Genomic DNA, 19,278 nt, shown 5'->3' on the forward strand with positions numbered 1-19,278 from the left:
CAGTGCGGCCTTGGCAACGCGGAGGTCACTTCTTCTTTCCTCTCTAGTCTCGGTCATTCTTGCTCTCTGGAAGCACCTTCTAGCTCTGTTGCAGTTAGCTCGTAATGCGTTGTCGGTTTCTAGGCTCCACCTTCCTCGGCATGGTTGTGTCGCATGCTCTGGCTAGCGCCTCGGTCAGCTCGTCAGCATCAGAATTCTGGGCTTCGCTGTGTGGTCGTAGTGCCTCGACAAAGAGTTCCTTGTCGAATGCCTTCATTTTCCACTGCCGCTCTTGAATTCTTCCTGTCTGTGTGACGTGAACTCTTCGCACACTCTCCAGTTAATGTCGGTTCCCAGCGACGGGCTGCAGAAGGTGACGTCGATGATAGATTCTCGGCCATCTCTGCGGAAGGTGCTGGTGGTTGCAACGTTGCACAGCTCTACTTCGAGCGTTGCCAGTGCTTCAAGTAGGCTGGCTCCTCAAGCGTTGAAGTCGCCTCCTATGACGATCGGTCTCCGTCCAATGAGCTCTCCAGTTAGTTCGCCCAGTATGCGGCGGAACTGTTCCAGCGTCCATCTTGGGGGAGCACAGCAGCCGCACCCGAAGACTCCGTTAATTTTGGCGACCACGAAACCCTCATATCGGCTTGTAACCACCTCCTGGATAGGATATCGGCCCGTCACCAATATCGCGGCCATTCTTGCCCTGTCTGCTATCCAGTTACCGCTATCAGAGGAAATTCGATACGGCTCCGCTATGATTGCAACGGTTGACTAAGGTTGATTTGAATCACCTCCATTATTGTAGGTCTGCCTTTGCCTTCTGGTACACCGGGCATTTAAAGCCTCCCGTCACGTGGTCGCTGTCTTCCTTGCACAACATACACCTCGGGTGCTTATTGCAGTCTTTCGCAACATGTTCGCATTTCCGACACAGCTTCGATCTGCCGGGGCCCGGACAATTCCTCATCTGGTGACCGAAGTTCGTGCATTTAAAGTATCTCGCCATTTCTTTGGGTTCACGGGGGATGGCTCCAAAACTACCCAGGTAACCAATAAGCATTAATATAAGCAGTAAATCAATCGTTTATTAGCATTCCTGGCGTTTTATACTGCAGGTTGCTGTTTATCAGCTTTCTGGCTGCATAACTGTTGTAAATTGGCATCCACAATTCTATTTAAATTCTTCTTGTCGGTAACAAGCTGCAAATAAGCATTGTCAGCGCTATAAGAGGGTTAGCAGTAAAGTAGCCGCTTATTTTGCCAAAATAGCATTTAAGTAGCATTTAAGGCAACTTAAATGCTTATTGGCTTGCATTTAAATTGCATTAGAAATACCTATTGGTTAGCTGGGTAGCCACCGCCCATCCGATCTTGACACTGTCCATCTTCAGAAGCCGGTTTGCTGCCGAGACAAAGCTTTTACTTGAGCTTCCCTACCGAGCACGGTCTCGACTAGCACCTTGAAGACCACGCTTTTCACCTCTGGTTCTCTATTGAGCTCGAAGAGCAACTCGCCGCTCTGGGTTCTCCGGGTTTTCACGACATTTTCCGCTAGCTCTTTCAGCTTCCCTCATTTTCTTGAGGAGATCGACATACGGCGAGGTTGGGGTCTCTCCCTGTTCCTCGCCTTGTTTCCCGCTTCTTCGCGTTCTGCCGGCATTTCCCCCTGCGTCTGCTTCTGCTGATCTTCTTTCATCTTTTTCTTTTTCTCACTCTCCTCTTTCTGCATAGGGATGGTTCGCCAGCCGCTAGTCTCACTCTGCTCCCTGTCGCATTGCTCCTCCGCTCTGTTTTCATGTTGCTCTCCGTGGTCAAGATATTTGTACACACATTTTTCAAATGAACATTTCAAACTTTATATGAATACATTTTTCATATTGCCAATTCAAAACAAACGTCGTTCCTTGTCAGGCTTTTATTTTTTCTGTTTTTTATGTCGAACACTAGTCACCACCAAGTAGTATATCAATGATACGAAAATTATCGTAGATATCTCAGAACAAATCCGGAATCGTAAATAAAGCCTAATAAAACGTGCACAGGTTGAAAGGAAATGGGGATAAACAGAAACGGAGAAAAATGGGTCAAAAAAGGGGAAAAACGGAATAGAGAAGGAGGAAAAGAAAAGGAAAAAATGCTGTAGCAGCAAAACGAAGGAACGAAAACAGAAAAAAGAAAAACGGGACAGAAAAAGTAACAAAAAATGAAAATAGAAGACAAACAGGATAAAACGGAGAAAATAGAATAGAAAAGCGAAAAAAGCCGAAAGTACAGACCGACAAAAGAAAAAAATCAACACCGGAAAATGGCAAAAAACGAGACAGCAAAAGAAAAAATGGGCCAGAAAAACGAGTTGAAACGAAAAACGGCAAAGGAAAATCAGAACTTAAGAAAAGGGCAAAAAACGTAAAATAAAGAGAAGAAATAAGGAACAGAGACAGAAGAAACAGCAGACGGAGAAATGGAATAACGTGAAACAAAAGAGGGAACACAAGACAAGAAAGGAATACGGACCAGAAAACAAGAGAAATCGAAAGGAAAAAGAAGAATAGCTAGAGTGAGAAAAGGAAAACCTATAGAGCAAACGTAGAAAACGGAATATAAAAGGAGAAATATGGGACGAAAAACGGAAAAATAAAACAGAATAAACGGAACAGAAAAGACGAAAAACGGGGCATCAAAAGAGGAAAAACCAAATGACCAAAAACGAGTTTATCACCCTTATTGTTGTTTTGGCTCGAATGATATTCGTTCGAAAGTTAAGCCGATGCTTGTTTTCGTTCGAACCAATTCGAACATCCGAACGTCCCTTCCTTTTGTTCATTAGAATATGAGAATAGTGCTTCCCGTTTCGTTCGAAACAAACTATTCGTACGAATGCAGGATACAGTCGTAAACAAGAATACAGGTGTTTAACATGAGAAAAAACAGAACTGAAAATAAAAAAAATGGAAGGAAGGAAGCGAAGAAAAACGGAACAATGAGACAGGAAACTTGGAAAAAGAAAAAAAAGGAAAAACTGAAGAAAAATGAGAGCAAAAACCAATAAAACGATACAGAAAAGTGCAGAAAACGAGAAAAAACGAGAAAAAACGTGGTTGGAAAAAAGAAAAACGGAACGTATGAGAAAACAAGACTATAAATTTAATCAAACTTCAAGCAAAACTTTATTTTGATACTCCTCCAAACTGCTCAGCGGGAAGGATGGGGAAGGGAAACGGTATTAAAACGAGTAGAAACGGGTGTGCGTCGCGGCGCTTGCCAAATACAATGAGTGTTTCCGTCGCAAACAGAAACCGCCGGACACACACCACTAATCCGGGTAATATCACAGCTAATAATGTTGCCAAGACTCCTGGATCGAGATTATACGAAGGTAACCAGGCGAACGAAAGCTGAACGACCAGGACTAAAACTCCTTTCAAGTTCGACTACGAAATTTAACAGCAAAGCGGAGATAAAATGGTAGAGTAATATCGCTGTGGTTAAAAATCGGGATTTTACATCTAACTTAACGGTTTATTTCCCTTCTCCCAACAATATTCACTTAAAACTATTCTACTTGCGCATAACTAAGGCTGGTGTTTTTACATATCCTCGACGACGACTTTTGACGATCCAAGTGGCCTCGGCCACTGTAACTAGATAGTACGGGATCTTGTGTTCTTCCCGTCATGGCAGAATCGACAGCTACACTACCGATTACACCGATGTTTTAATTGCAGGCGGCGGTTAAACTACCCACATCGGGGCTTTCGCTGCTCGTACTACGGGAGCCGGAAAGTACTGGGTCTCGGTCTCTACCATAGGACCGATGGCAAACGAACGATTCTATCGCGCTGCGCCGAATGCTGACTGGCACGCAGGCTTCACCGGGATACAGATGCGCTGCTCTTCTGCGCCTGTGGAATAAAGTCCAAGAATAAAAGGTCCCTCGAGGACCTATTCGAGGGATATTAGCCTTTTTACACACAGCCTTAACTTTCCTACACCAGCCTTAATCTACCGTTACACATTTTAAAATTTGCTTATAACTATTTTTACCTTTTGTTTTCTTGTATATTTTCACTGGTAGTTTTACAATCTTTTTATTCACGTCTGTTTCTTTGTTACGTGTTCGTAGATTGTTCATTTTAACCATTTTTGTTGTATAATTGTTTGGCACTAGAATATAAGTTTTACAATAGACTATTTATTATTCACAATACACTTTTTTTTTTACGACTTGACAATTACCTAGTATTGTCCTTTCTATACACCACAAACGACATAATCTTCATTTTATCTATCAATAACAAAATAAACTGTTTTTAAGTTAAAACAAGTACGATCCTCGCGCACTGATCGTTAAGTTTTCCAAACAACAAATGATCTGCTGTTTATCGAGCCTAGCCCTTTTATAATTTCGGTCAGTTAAAAATTGGAATCTTTTAAAGACTTCCAATTTTTAACGATCTTTTGTCCTGGCAACAATTATTTATTGGATAATACCCTAGGTTTTGAATACCTTGGTTGTATTCCTAGTGGTATCTGTGAGCAACCCTGTAGGGGGGATCCCTCCGTCTAACGTGGACGTGGAGGGTTATCACACTTGCAGAGGAATCTTCTGATTGTATTAGAAAAGGCTTTCCCGAGCGAATTGCCCCTCCGTCCCAGACGTGAGACGCCAGACGTGGAGGGATATAACTCACTCAGTCGATCGCATCACCGTTTCTCTTGCAGATTAGTGAGAAAGCTTTCCGCCGTGAGCGACTCGTCCATCCCAGTCGCAATGCGACAGACTTGGAGGAATATCGCTCACCTCGTTGACAACTTTCTCAAACCTGTTTAGTTATGCCCGAGAGAGATTTCCCAAGTGAGTGACCCGTCTGTCCCGGTCGCGATGCGACAGACTTGGAGGGATATCACCCACTCAGTAGACAGCTTACTCAGGCCGTTTTAGATATGACTGAACCAGCTTTCCCGTGTGAGTGACCGCTCCACCCGAAGGTTTGGAGCGCTATCAGTCAAACAGTCGACAGCTTGCTCAGAGATGGACTTAGGAAATTGGATTGGGATTTATGAGCAGATTGAAAAAGCATTTTAAATTGGCAGAGCTAATTTTATATAAAATATGTAACCAACGGTTACAATTTATAATTTCATGTCTATATCCGGCTTGAAATAAAACTTTAAAATCCATAAAAACTTTAACTTCCAGCTCAAATTGCCCAAAATTTAAGTCCAATCCCCATTCAATACGAGGTATAACCCGAAGTAGTTCAAGTTCAAGTCCGATTTCAAGTCCAATTGGTCGGTGTTAAATCTGACCGGTCCAAGTCGCAAAATTAAAAAAAAAAGAATTAATGACAGCAAACGATCAAGAAATTACTAAGCTACATTGTACACTAATCAGACTACATAAATGTTGCAAACAGCCAGAGTTATGAGACGATTTCGAACGATTGATAGCTATAAAGCATACAGAGCAGCAAACTTTGAACGCATTTTTCACGAAATCAAAGTTTTGTCGCTTGGTTCGGTCTGACTTAACACCGACCAACATCTAGTTTGATTTTTAATTCAATTGCACCCGAAAGTTCGGAGTTTTCCTACGATTACTCTATGTTTCCGAGCCAAAAAATTCTTTTGGAAGGCCGGGTGTCCTTCCTTTTGTTTGCGTCAAGCACGCTAGTGTACACACTTTGTAGCCCAAAGATTTTCACTAAATTTTGCAGTTGTTCCCGTGATTGGTTTAGGCACCTTCGCCACGTTTTTGATGGCAATTGAAGGAGATGACCGAGCAGTTGGCCACATTTAGTGACATCTTTCTAATTCAGTACCATTCGTCGAAGGTTTGCAGATCCTGTTGCAGGAAATACATTTTAAGACATCAGCATATGATAATCTCAAACATTTGAGGATCGTGCTCACTTAATTCCTGTACAGCAGAAACAGGAAAACAGGTCCCAAATGACTGCCTTGGGGAACGCCGGAGGTAACTGCACAGGGCGAGGAAGCGTATTCATCGCTTTTGAAAGGCACAGCTGCAGAAAGGTCTGTATCTACGTTGCCAATTTGATAACTTTCTTGGATTGTACGGTTAATCTTGGATTAACTTATCCAGAACGTTTAGTTCAAATAGTTTAGACTCCCGTCGTCAAACGCACTTAGACAGCGTTTCAGGACTATGGAAGGAATGCCATCTGGGCCGCATTCGGTAGAGGACTTCAAATGGTTCCCAGCAGAAACGTTTAACAGGAAACTAGAAACAGTTACGCGTGGAACGCTACTTGTGCCGGCTACAATGTCTTGATAAACAGTTTAGGAACTTAGCTGTGCACCTAATTAGAAACATCAAAGAAAAAGTGAAGTGGAACAAGGTGGCGGTAGCTTTTTGCGAAAACGGAGTTTTCGGAATCAGTGGAGATAGATGGCAAAAATAACAAACGTTACATTGGCGATCCTGCCAAACTAAACCTTCTCGGAGTGTTTGCGAAGGTAAAGTTTTATATTATAATCGATGCGGCGATGAAGGAGATTGTGGCACAAATGAAATTTAGTTTTGTAGCACGAATGGCGAGTGGAGATCGACCGGCATCGCTTTCTTGTCAATGTGTTTTAAACGGGTTAAAATTTTGCTTTGCCGAAAGGAAGCATTTTCGAAGCTTCGATCTTCGTAGCAAGGCAAGGCAAATGATTGAAGAAATTGAACCGGGAAAAACCAAACACTAAAACTTGTACTGATTGGATCACGAAAAGCTCAGGCACAAAGCTCACCAAGGTTGAGTCTAGACAAACTCAAGTCCAACATCCGTCTCGTCCGTCTCGAACATGGTCCTTCAGAAAATGAAGTTTAACGTCCACGTACTTTACACGTTCAAACGCTTTTTCGAGCACTTTTAAACTTCGATAGTCCTGTACTAATCTAACTCGTGTTACATTACTAAGTGCGTTGTTAAACAATAAACCTACATTATTCACGAGGGACTTTTTAGGCTGCAATTAGCAATCTTCACAATCTCCGGCCATTTTTGCAATTTTAGGATGCTTAGAGCTTAACCTTAGCTTAACCACAAAAATTCGTCATGCACCCTGTATTTTAGTTATTTTTCATCACCTTTTTGTCTCAGACACGAACGCATCGCCAATGTAAAGTGTCTAAAATTAATTAAACAAATTTTTTCGTCGTGTTTTCGGAAGGTTGTAATGTTCAACAGTTTTTAATTATCGCGTAATAAGAGTAAAGTTAATTATTGTAAATAAAACAAGGATTCCGGCGTCTTGGTTGTAAAGAAAACCCTTATTCGCTTTACAGAAAAAAAGCAGAAGAAAAAATGGGCCTGATAAACAAGTAAAACCAAAAAAGACGATAAACGGCAAAGAAAAATCAGGAGCGCAAAAAGGAGCACAGGAAGGAAACCAAGACAAAAAAACGGGAAAAAAGAGCAGAAAAAGAATAAAGAAGATCAAATAGGAAAAACGGACTAAAGGAAATGCAAAAATAGAACGAAAAAGACGTAAAATCGAAGTTAAAAAGGAAAAACCGCAGAGGAAGAGCAAACAGTAGGCCAAAAACAGGATAAACGAAACCGAAAAGACGAAAAAACGGGGCATCAAAAGCGGAAAAACCAAATAACCAAAAACTAGTTTATAAAATGAGAAAAAAGAGAACTGAAAATAAGAAAAAATGGGTCAGGAAAAACGAAACAATGAGACAGAAAAATTGGAAAAAATAGAAAATGACAAAAAAAGGAAAAACTGAAAGAAAATGATAGCAAAAACCAATAAAACGATACAGGAAACGGCAAAAAACGAACAAAACGTGGAAAACGGGGTTAGAAAAAAGAAAAACGGAACAGATAAGAGGTAAAACGTACGAGAGAACAAGACGAAAAATATAATCCAAATTTCAAGTAAAACTTTGTGTCTAATTTCGTGTCCATATCCGGCTTGAAATAAAACTTAATATTCAAACTAGTAAAAATTCAAATCAAATTCAATGTCAAGCTTCGATTTGAAGTCCTATTTTAAACCCAATTCCAAGTATAATTCAACTCCAATTTCAAACAAATACTTCAAATTCAGTTTTCATGTCTAATTCCAAGTTAAACTTGCAGTTCAAATTGCCCTAAATTTAAGTCCAATCCCCATTCAATATCAAGTATAACCCGTAGTAGTTCAAGTTCAAGTCCGATTTCCAGTCCAATATCATGTTTGATTTTTAATTCAATTGCACCCGAAAGTTCGGAGTTTTCAACCTCATCGGCCGGTATTTTTGCGATAAGTTATAATAGATTGGTCATCCTACGATTACTCTATTTTTCCGGGCCAAAACATTCTTTTGGAAGGGGCCGGGTGTCCCACCTTTTGTTTGTGTCTGGGCACGTTAGTGTACACACTTTGTAGCCCAAAGATTTTCACCAAATTTTGCACCAATTTTTCTCGTGATTGGTTTGGGCACCTTCGCCACGTTTTTAATGGAAATTGAAGGAGATGACCGAGCGCTTGGTCATATTTAGTGACATCTTGCTAATTCAGCGTCATTCGTCGAAGGTTTCCAGATACTCCTGTTGCAAGAGGTGGGCTTCATTAGGTCTTTTTACTGTATAGTACATTTTCAAATCATCAGCATATGATAATCTCAAACATTTGAGGATCATGCTCACTTAATTCCTGTACAGCAGAAACAGGAAAACAGGTCCCAAATGACTGCCTTGGGGAACACCGGGGGTAACTTCACAGGGCGAGGAAGCGTATTCATCGCTTTTGAAAGACACAGCTGCAGAAAGGTCTGTATCTACGGTGTCAATTTGATAACTTTCTTGGATTGTTCGGTTAATCTTGGATTAACTTATCCAGAACGTTTAGTTCAAATAGTTTAGACTCCCGTCGTCAAACGCACTTAGACAGCGGTTCAGGACTATGGAAGGAATGCCATCTGGGCCGCATTCGGTAGAGGACTTCAAATGGTTCCCAGCAGAAACGTTTAACAGGAAACTAGAAACAGTTACGCGTGGAACGCTACTTGTGGCGGCTACAATGTCTTGATAAACAGTTTAGGAACTTAGCTGTGCACCTAATTAGAAACATCAAAGAAAAAGTGAAGTGGAACAAGGTGGCGGTAGCTTTATGCGAAAACGGAGTTTTCGGAGTCAGTGGTGCTAGATGGCAAAAATAACGAACGTTACATTGGCGATCCTGCCAAACTAAACCTTCTCGGAGTGTTTGCGAAGGTAAAGTTTTATATTATAATCGATGCGGCGATGAAGGAGATTGTGGCACAAATGAAATTTAGTTTTGTAGCACGAATGGCGAGTGGTGGCCGAAAGGCACCACTTTGTCACACCCGTGTTTGAAACGGGTTTAAATTTTGCTTTGCCGCAAGAAAGCATTTTCGAAGCTTCGATCTTCGTAGTAAGGCAAGGCAAATGATTGAAGAAATTGAACCGGGAAAAACCAAACACCAAGACAGGTAGTGATTGGATCACGAAAAGCTCAGGCACAAAGCTCATCAAACTCAAGTCCAACATCCGTCTCGTCCGTCTCGAACATGGTGCCTCAGAAAATGAAGTTTAACGTCCACGTACTTTATACGTTCAAACTTTTCTTCGAGCACTTTTAAACTTCGATAGTCCTGTACTAATCTAACTCGTGTTGCCTTACTACGTGCGTTGTTAAACGATACACCTACATTATTCACGAGGGACTTTTCACGGATAATTTTGGCTGCAATTTGCAATCTTTACAATCTCCGGCCATTTTTGTAATTTTAGGATGCTGAAAATTGCTGCCAAGCAGCCCGGACAAACGCTGAAAGCCTTTTCTGAAATCTTTCGGAACCGTCAATTTTGAACTAAGAAGAAAAATTCTGACCTTTAAGACGCCGCCTACTTGTGCTCTCAGTGCTTTCAGAGCAGTAACATTGACAGCAGCACAGTTCACCTTGATTTATTTGCCAATTTGACCTTCATTGAAAACTTCGTCTCAACTTTCCCTAATTGGTTTAGGATTCCAATGTCTCGTTATTCGTTCTTCTCATCACTGCTGCAAATAAATAACATAATTATCTACCTCTAATTAACTGTTCTCGCTATAAAAAGTGTAATAAAATGCTCAGACCTTGAAGAAAAATGAGCCAGCTGGCATTTAAATGTGTCCAACATTAAAAACCCCTTAGAATCGAGATACTTAACAAAAGTCGGACTCTTTGAAAAGAACCATCAAAATCAAAGAGAAAAATGTCCTATCATGCAAAGCGCACCACCGAGCGCACTCTCTTTATGGCGCACGTGTGGACCACTGACGGGCACGCTTCACATTTTAGAGAATGGACGTGTGAATCAGCCAGCCAGCTTGGACTTGGAGTTGGAGCCTTTTTCCGAAGAATTTTTGTCCGGCTGCGCAGCAGCCAGCAGCCGACAGGCCGCGCAAAGCAGCAAGAATTTAAATTGGCCTGCTTGGATCGGGGCACGTTTCGCGTTCGAGTTCGAGCGGGCGGCGAATGCAATGAACCATGATTTATGACAGATTACGACATGTGTGCAGTAATGTGAATGTTGCTGAGCGTTACGATCACCACTCTTGAGCCGTTCTTGAATCACGGGTTTTTTTTTCTTCGTTTGATCATTAGGTTAGGTCGGGAGACCTCGGCAATGTCGTTCGGAGGGCATCTCCGATGCCGGGTTGCGATTCTAGTTAGCTATCCCTACCGTAATAAGCCATTCATCAAGGACCGCGATCGATTAATTTTATTATCTAAATGGACCATCTATCGGTTGGGGTTCATGAACGACCTAAGCGGCGGTCCACATAATTTGCATAAGTGGACAGTCACCGTCTCCGTCTGGTATGGTAAAGAACCTAGCCAACTAGGTTCCAGCATGACCGTCACTAACCTTCCATAAAAGTTACACAACATAACCTCAAAAGCAACAAGCCAGCAGCAACCAGCAGCTCACTCTGTCTGTCTAGGTCGCCGGCACGTTCACAGGCAGGCAGCCAGTTTGCCAATTTTTTTTCTTGTGCAGATCATTAAGTTCTCACCTTCTCCTTTCATTTATACCATTCTTTTTGATCGTTTCGTTTTTTTTCTTCTTCTGTAGGTTACTGGCCATAATTGCACCAGTAGTGGTAGTTAATTCACAATTCCTTAGCTTCGATCAGCATGGTAACGACTGTGCGCTCTATGTGGGCGGCCCCGGCAAATCGTCCGCCTTCGACTACAATATAAATCTGTTCCGTGGAACGTTGTGAGTATGATTTTTTACCCTTCTTTTAACTGCTTGTTTAAAATTGATTTTTTTCTACTACTTTTGACAGATCTCCACTGCACACAGAGTCGAACACATGCATCTCGTACGATGCCATCAATCAGGCCTACTTGGATGCGCGAAAGCGCATCCGGGTGTCGCAGCCAAAGGGTGACTGGAAGACGGAGGACATCGCCACCGTCGGTGAGCTGTTGCTGGACATTTCCATTCAGCTTGCCCGGACGTATGGTCTTTCGTACGAAGAAATCGAGAAGGGCCTACCGTCGATCGACACTTCCAAGACGCTCATTCGGGAGGTTTGTCCCGCTTTCCTGTCCGGAGTGGAATGTCGGCCGGGCAAGTACCGTCGCGTTGATGGTCTGTGCAACAATCTGAAACACCCGACCTGGGGAGCAGCGATGACACCTTTCCAGCGGTTGATCGGTCCGCTGTATGCCGACGGCATTAACGCCCCACGGATCTCGGTTACCGGCAACGAGCTGCCGCTGTCACGTGTCGTTTCACGAACCATTCACCCCGACGAGGGTTATCACGATCACGCCGGTACGGTGTTTGTCATTGCGTGGGGACAGTTTATGGATCACGACTTCACGCTAACCGGAACTCCGCTGGATCCCATCAACAAAAACGATCCGGAGGAGTGCTGCAAGCGACCGCCGCACCTGAAACACCCGTACTGCAATGAAATCCGCGTTCCCGACGATGACTATTTCTATCGGTTGTTCAACGTCAAATGCATCGACTTTGTGCGTGGTTTCCCGTCGCCTCGCGCCGGCTGTCGCCTCGGATCTCGGCAGCAGTTCAACACCCTAACGTCCGTCATCGACGGAAACACAATCTACGGGGTGAATGAGAAGTTTACCCGCAAACTGCGCACCGGTTACAATGGTCTGCTTCGTATGAATCCCGTTTTCGCCGAGTACGGCCTTAAGGATCTGCTCCCGCTTAAGCTGGACATCCCGGATGAGGGTTGCACTCGTCCGAACAAGAGCATGTTCTGCTTCGAAGCCGGTGAAATCCGCGTCAACGAACAGCTGGTGCTGACCTGCATGCACACGCTGCTAGCGCGCGAACACAACCGCATCGCCACCGAGTTGGGTCGCATCAATCCACACTGGGACGACGAAACGCTGTTCCAGGAAACCCGCCGCATTAACATCGCCATCATTCAGCACATAACCTACAACGAGTTTCTGCCGATTCTGCTCGGCAAGGAGGTTATGGAGAAGTTCGGTCTGCTCACGCCGAAGGAGGGCTACTGGGATGGGTACGATGAAACGGTCAATCCGGCCATTATCGACGCTTTCGCAGCGGCTGCCTTCCGCTTCGGTCACTCGCTGCTGCCGACGGCCGTCGAACGGTGGTCCAAGGCGCACAAATTCATCGCTTCCAAGCGACTTTCCGATCTGATCCGTCGGCCGTACGATCTGTATCGGGCCGGCGTCTACGACGAGTACCTGATGGGACTGATGAATCAGGTTGCCCAAGCGATGGACGATTCCATCACGCAGGAAGTGACCAATCATCTGTTCAAGAAGGAGGGAGCCCGCTTCGGTATGGATCTGGTTTCGTTCAACATGCAGCGCGGCCGGGAGTTTGGCGTTCCCGGCTACATGGAGTTTAGGAAGTTCTGCGGTCTGCCGACGGCAGACACCTTCCAGGAGCTGTTCGGATCGATGCCGAACGAAACCGTTCGACGATACGAGAGCATATTTGAGTGAGTTTGTCCCCGTGTTTTTTTTTTCAGGACGGAAAATTGTTTGACGTTCTTTCTTCTGACAGGCATCCTTCGGATGTTGATCTCTGGTCCGGTGGGGTGTCCGAGCGCTCGCTGCCCGGTTCGATGCTGGGACCGACCTTCGCGTGCGTCATCGCTACCCAGTTCAGCTACGTGCGCCGTGGAGATCGATTCTGGTACGAGCTGCCGAATCAGCCCTCGTCATTCACCCCCGAACAGCTGCAGGAGGTTCGAAAGGCCAAACTGGCACGGTTGATCTGCGACAACACCGATCTGATCGACACCGTCCAGATCTACCCGATGGTGTTGCCGGACCATGAAATGTACGTTTGCCCTTTTTTCCCCAATCAAAATAAAGTTTGACATTTTTGCTTTTTGTGTTTTTCTGAACAGCAATCCAAGAGTGCCATGCAAGAGTGGAATCCTTCCATCGATCGATCTGACCAAATGGGCTGACTTTGGTCAAGAAAGCCATTCACCTCATCAATATGTGAGTTCAGAACAAACATTTAAAACCGATTTCACTCCAACGATTCTATTTTACAGCAATTCCTCAATGACATACCGGAAAACATCGGTTTCAAGAAGTAATCAATCCCCCGTCAATCCCCGTCTGACTGGCAAGAGGAAAGGTGAACGAAAACGAGAGACGATCCATCGAACGCGGGACGAAAAACCATTTCAGAGATTATAAGTTTAGATAAATTCGTGTTAAATGTTGTTCATAAGCTAATCTACGAGCTTCCATCCAGTCAGTCCGTCCGTCAGTCAGTCAGTCAGTCAGTTAGTCTGTCCACCTGAATGAATCCCACTATCTCTCTCTCTAGCTTTTACCTCTTCCACCGTAGCTTTATCTCTTAATTGTTATCGCATTGTATTATACACATCTTATCATCTTGGCACCCGTCGTCCGAAAGAGCCCCCCCCTCGGAATACCGGAAAAAATGCTGGTATGCACCAACAATCAAAATCATTCTTCCATTCTTTCTTAGGTTATCATTTTATTTTTGTTTTGTTACGTTTTTTTTTTCCTAGTGCAAAAGTTATTCGTTTTAATCGATCAAAGTATCTATAGTTCTATAGAACAACCAAGCATTTAATGTGTATCGGAGATTTTATAAAACACCCCCGTCCAAACCCGGCACTACCATAGCAAGCAGCAGAAAACAAACAGCCTTCTCTCAGAACTGAACGTTGATGATGTCATACTGTATGTACACAATAAGGGAGCGGTACCGATTTTAAAATATTTATTTACTACCTTAAAATACCTGCCTTCAGCCGATGATGATGATGATAATAATTTGGGGAGGCACGCCCCGTGCCTCCGTCTAAAAGGAACAAAACCGTTTGAATTTTAAAAAATTAGTTAAGAAAAATATACACTTAGCCGAATTGTATACACCCGTTGAAAGGTTAAAATCCAACACACGCCATTCACTCTCTGTTGTTTTTATTTTGTGTATTATTTATGTACATAATAAAGTTTTTAAGTACAAGTAGTTGTAGCGTTTTCATTTTATAATGGGAGGGACCTTAACCATCGGAACTAGGCCACTGCACAATGGGCAAAACCGAGCTCGTAATCCGCAGAATTAGAAACTGCTGGTTTGGAATCTTACAAGATACGGTGATGGCTTCATGCTGCGCAGACTTCGAAAAGTGGTCCATTTTGCCCTATTATGCACAAAAATCATAATAAAACCAATTAAACAGTAGAAAATCTTATTTGCCGTCCGTGAAATGTGTTGAAATACAGACCCAACATTAGTTTTGTAAACTTAGCAACCTTTGATTTATACATTTACTATAAATACGACTACTGTTTTACCTGACTCACTGCGAATATGCGTATTATTGAAATAAAACGTAACCATACGTTTTATTCGTTTATAACGCATATGCAGTTAATATCGATAACAAACGATTTTTTATAAGTTGTGCTTTTGTTATTGCATTTAATTTGTAAAAAGTTGCATAAATAACAATTCAGTTTCACAATACAATTATTGCGTACTACTGGCACATGAAATATAACGTTTAAGTACGTTATTTTTAGTGATCAAAATTAACGATATTTTCGATAGAAGGGCGATATTTTTCGAAACCTTTCGAACCAACACGATACCGCGAATACAACGCATTTCGCAGTGAGTCAGGTAACACAGTAGCTCTGGTGTGAGTAACTCTTTGTTAATAAACCGTCACTGCGTTAACAACTCGTGTTTCTCTACAGGTTATGGGCTCCCAGGCAACGGGTAACCATAGTAATCGCGAGTCGTGTTAGAAAATTTTCACTCATCGAATTTACTAGAAGTCACAAGTAATTTTTTCGTTGGAAGAACCGAGGAATTCAAGAATCGTGAAAATGGAAGAGGATCGTACTCAACGCGTGTACCTGTTTGACGGAAGGAATTTTTCAAATTGGAGTTTCCGGATGGAGGCATACCTGGAAGAGGTTGGTTTGCTCCATTGCATCCAGACGTCGGTCGTTGGAAGAGGAAGATTTTTACCAGGAAAACGGGGCTGATGCTGCGGAAGTGGTGGCGGAGAAGGAGCGAAGGCGGATACGGCGGAAGCAAGAGGACGCCAAGTGCAAGTTGTTGTATTTGGTGGCCAATTGTAGGTCCGTAACTAACGCGGAAGAATAACGGGGACAATTTCGTACAGCATCGAAATGAAAACGCGTGTAGTACTTTCAATTACTTGTTTTATTCTCAGCAGAAGCTTACAAAAGCGCGGGGAATATTGACAGCTGTCGCAAGGTATATCTATATATATTCAGGTATGGCTAGGGCAAAGTAATTAATAATGGGCAAAGTTATGACACAAGTCAATCCTGATCCACAAAATTGCAGACTCCCAGCTGGAATATATTCGCGGTAAACGATCTCCCAGGGACATTTGGAACACGCTTAAACACACATTTGAACGGAAGGGTGTGTCAGGAATTTTCTTTCTACTGAAACAGCTGACCGGAATGAAGTATAACGACAAGCCGCCGATGGAGGAACATATCGTTAGTTTCGAAAAGGTAGTACGTGAACTAGAATCCGCCGAGATGAAGTTTGCTGAGGCCGTAGTAGTATTCTTTTTGCTGCAAACGATGCCTGAGTCGTACAATCAGTTGATAACAGTTTTCGAAACGTTACCAGTAGAGCAATGTTCGATGGAATTTGTCAGGACGAGATTGCTGAATGAAGACGTGAAGCGACAACACAGCACCGAAAAGCTGGAACCTGGAATAGCATTTGCTGGTAAGGGCAGGAAATTTACGTTCAAGTGCCACGCTTGCGGAAAAATAGGCCACAAACGGGCAAACTGTCCAGGCATCAGACAGGAAAGGCCATCGGAAAATCTTAGGAAAGCAGAGGAAACAACGAGCCAATTTATCGGAAACGCCATTCTGCATTTGCTGGTGAAGTGAAGATGGTGTCGACGGTTGGAAACAGGAAATTAAATTGCACTGTTTACAACGTTCTGTACGTGCCTGGTTTATTTAGCAACTTATTTTCCGTAAAGCGAGCTACGGAACGAGGAATGGAAGTCGTCTTCAGTGAAAATGATGCGCGTATTTTGAGAGGACAGGAAGTGGTCTGCCGAGCTAAGCGACAGGGTAGACTCTACGAGCTGGATGTGACCGTCAACCGAACCAATTCAGCCATGATTTCGGAAGCGGAGAATGAAATGTCTCTGTGGCATCGTCGGTACGGGCACATCGGAAATACTGGTCTGCTGAAACTTATTCGTCACAACATGGTCGAGGGAATCGACATTGGTGGAAATGCTGCACCGGATTCGAAGGTATGTGAATCATGCATGATGGGGAAGCAAACACGTTTGCCGTTCGAGGAGAGTAGTCGACCTCGTTCTGCTCGTCCTCTTGAACTAACCCATACGGATGTATGCGGTCCGTTCAATCCCGCCTCCTGGAATGGAAGAAAAATATTTGTCAGTTTCATTGACGATTTCACGCATTTTACCGCTGTCTATACGCTGAAGGCAAAAAGTGACGTACTGGAAGCATTTCAAAAATATGCTGCAATGGCCACCGCTCATTTTGGAACAAAAATTGCTAGGTTAAGGAGTGACAACAGTGGAGAGTATATTAATGCGGAATTCATCGCATATTGTGAGAATGCAGGTATTAGAATGGAACCAACTGTGCCTTATACGCCACAGCAGAATGGCGTTGCCGAAAGGGTGAATAGGACTATAATGGAACGGTCGAGAGCTATGCTAGATGATGCGGGATTCAAACGGTCGATGTGGTGTGAAGCAGAAGTGGCAGCTGTTTATACAATCAATCGTAGTCCAACATCTGCACTCCCGGAAATGAAAACACCTTACGAAATGTGGGGCTGGCAAAGGGTGAACATGTGCATTCCATAACCTCTGTTCATTAACTCCTATTCCTACCTCCACGAGGTGCCGGCTGGGGTACGCAACTTCGGTTGTCGTATGCTAACAGGAAAGGGGGCACAGTGGCTCCCGCCCACATTAAGATGGCAGCCCCATCAGCGGGATAAGGACCTTAGGTTAACAGCCTACTGTACCAGAACACACAAAAAGTTAATGAAAATGAAAGAAGAAATCTCTCCGGATTATTGGCAACGACCTTTAGCATGAAAACACGGACACGAATCGGAACATGGAATATACTGACCCTTGCCCAGCAGGGCAAGCTGGCTCAACTTGCAAGGGAAGCTAGCCGCCTGAAGCTTGAAATCCTGGGGCTGACCGAGGTCCGCTGGCCGGTTACTGGCGAACACAGGACATCATCCGGGCAAGTCTTGCTCTACTCTGGCATACGAGGTGAAAATGCTACTCGAGAAAGAGGAGTTGGATTCCTACTGAGCCCAGGGGCACGTGCGGCCCTGATGAAGTGGGAACCGATAAATGAGCGAACAATCGTTGCCAGATTCGGAACACGGGTTAGGAACCTTACGGCAATCCAGTGCTATGCGCCAACAGATGCTGCCGACCTGCAGGAGAAAGAGAGCTTTTACAGCCAGCTGAACAGCGTGGTTGAGAAAATCCCGAAGGGGGACATCCAAATTCACATGGGCGACTTCAACGCGAAGATTGGCTCAAACAACGCGGACCTTGAACGCGTCATGGGACGCCATGGCCTAGGAGAGATGAGCGAAAACGGGGAGCTGTTTACAGAATTCTGTGGTAATAACGACATGGTCATTGGTGGATCGCTCTTCCCCCATAGACCAGTACATAAAGTCACGTGGGTTTCTCGCGACGGCCGAACAGAAAACCAAATCGACCACATCTGCATCAGCCGGAAATGGAGAAGGAGCCTTCTTGATGTACGCAACAAACGCAGCGCTGACATTGCATCCGACCATCATCTTGTTATCGCTGAGATACGTCTGCGCGTCGCACGTGTCCAACGACGGGAGGAGAAAGTTGGGTGCCGCTACGACGTCCGCCGATTGGAGAATCCTGAGGTGAAAAGGGCCTTTGTTGAACAACTTGAATCTCGAGCCTCGGAGTTGCCATCTGGTGGAACCGTCGAAGAGCAATGGACCGGCATCAAGAACGCCTTCATCACGACCAGTGATGAAACCCTCGGCAAAGCGCGCAGTGGGCGGAGGGAGTGGATTTCGGATGAAACTTGGAGGAAGATCGATGAGCGGAGAGAGGCGAAAGCCGGCATTGAGCGAGCGCGGACCAGATCGGCTAAGACAGCTGCCCGTCAACGATACGCCGAACTGGAGAGCGCCGTTAAACGTGCTTGTAGGCGGGACAAGAGAGCCTGGACTAACTCCCTAGCCGAACAAGGAGAAACCGCCGCCGCCAATGGTGATATCCGTTTGTCGTACGATATTTCTCGCCGCCTTAGTGGTGCCAGGATGAATACAAAGATGCCGCTAAAGGACAAAGCTGGTCAGCTATTGACTGACCGTACAGAACAGCTTAAGCGATGGACTGAACAGTTTGAACAACTCTTTCGAGTTTCAAATATCAGAGACCAACAAAACCAGCAGCGTACGACGCCTACAGTTCGTCGAATAAATCGCGTGAACTCGGAGGCGCCATCGCTGGATGAAATTCTAGCAGCCATCAGAGTAGCAGAGTATGAAACCCAATAGAGCGCCAGGGATAGATCGTATTTCAGCCGAAATGCTCAAAGCTGACCCATCTTTGTCAGCCCAGATGATGCATCAGCTTTTCAGCAATATTTGGGAAACCGCAACTTTTCCGGTGGACTGGATGCAGGGCATATTGGTCAAAGTCCCTAAGAAAGGAGACCTAACGGAATGCGGTAACTGGCGTGGCATCACGTTGCTC

At 44.3% G+C, this 19,278-nt stretch overlaps 1 protein-coding gene across 1 annotated transcript; it reads left to right on the plus strand.

Moving 5' to 3' along the window:
• Window positions 1-7,732: 7,732 nt before the first annotated feature.
• On the plus strand, window positions 7,733-13,563 carry LOC128746424 (peroxidase). The gene is made up of 7 exons (XM_053843472.1): window positions 7,733-7,830; window positions 10,595-10,810; window positions 11,067-11,213; window positions 11,284-12,951; window positions 13,017-13,295; window positions 13,366-13,462; window positions 13,519-13,563. Exons 1-7 carry the CDS (start codon window positions 7,733-7,735, stop codon window positions 13,561-13,563), a joined length of 2,550 nt encoding a protein of 849 aa, XP_053699447.1.
• The last annotated feature ends 5,715 nt before the right edge of the window (window positions 13,564-19,278 follow it).

This window comes from Sabethes cyaneus, chromosome 1, assembly GCF_943734655.1.
Source record: "Sabethes cyaneus chromosome 1, idSabCyanKW18_F2, whole genome shotgun sequence".
Taxonomy (NCBI): domain Eukaryota; kingdom Metazoa; phylum Arthropoda; class Insecta; order Diptera; family Culicidae; genus Sabethes; species Sabethes cyaneus.

Coding starts and splice junctions, on each gene's coding strand:
- LOC128746424 (XM_053843472.1), top strand. CDS start 7,733: ATGATAGCAAAAACCAATAAAACGATACAGGAAACGGCAAAAAACGAA. Junction 13,296..13,365: donor GTGTTGCCGGACCATGAAAT/GTACGTTTGCCC, acceptor TTTTCTGAACAG/CAATCCAAGAGTGCCATGCA. Junction 13,463..13,518: donor GCCATTCACCTCATCAATAT/GTGAGTTCAGAA, acceptor TCTATTTTACAG/CAATTCCTCAATGACATACC.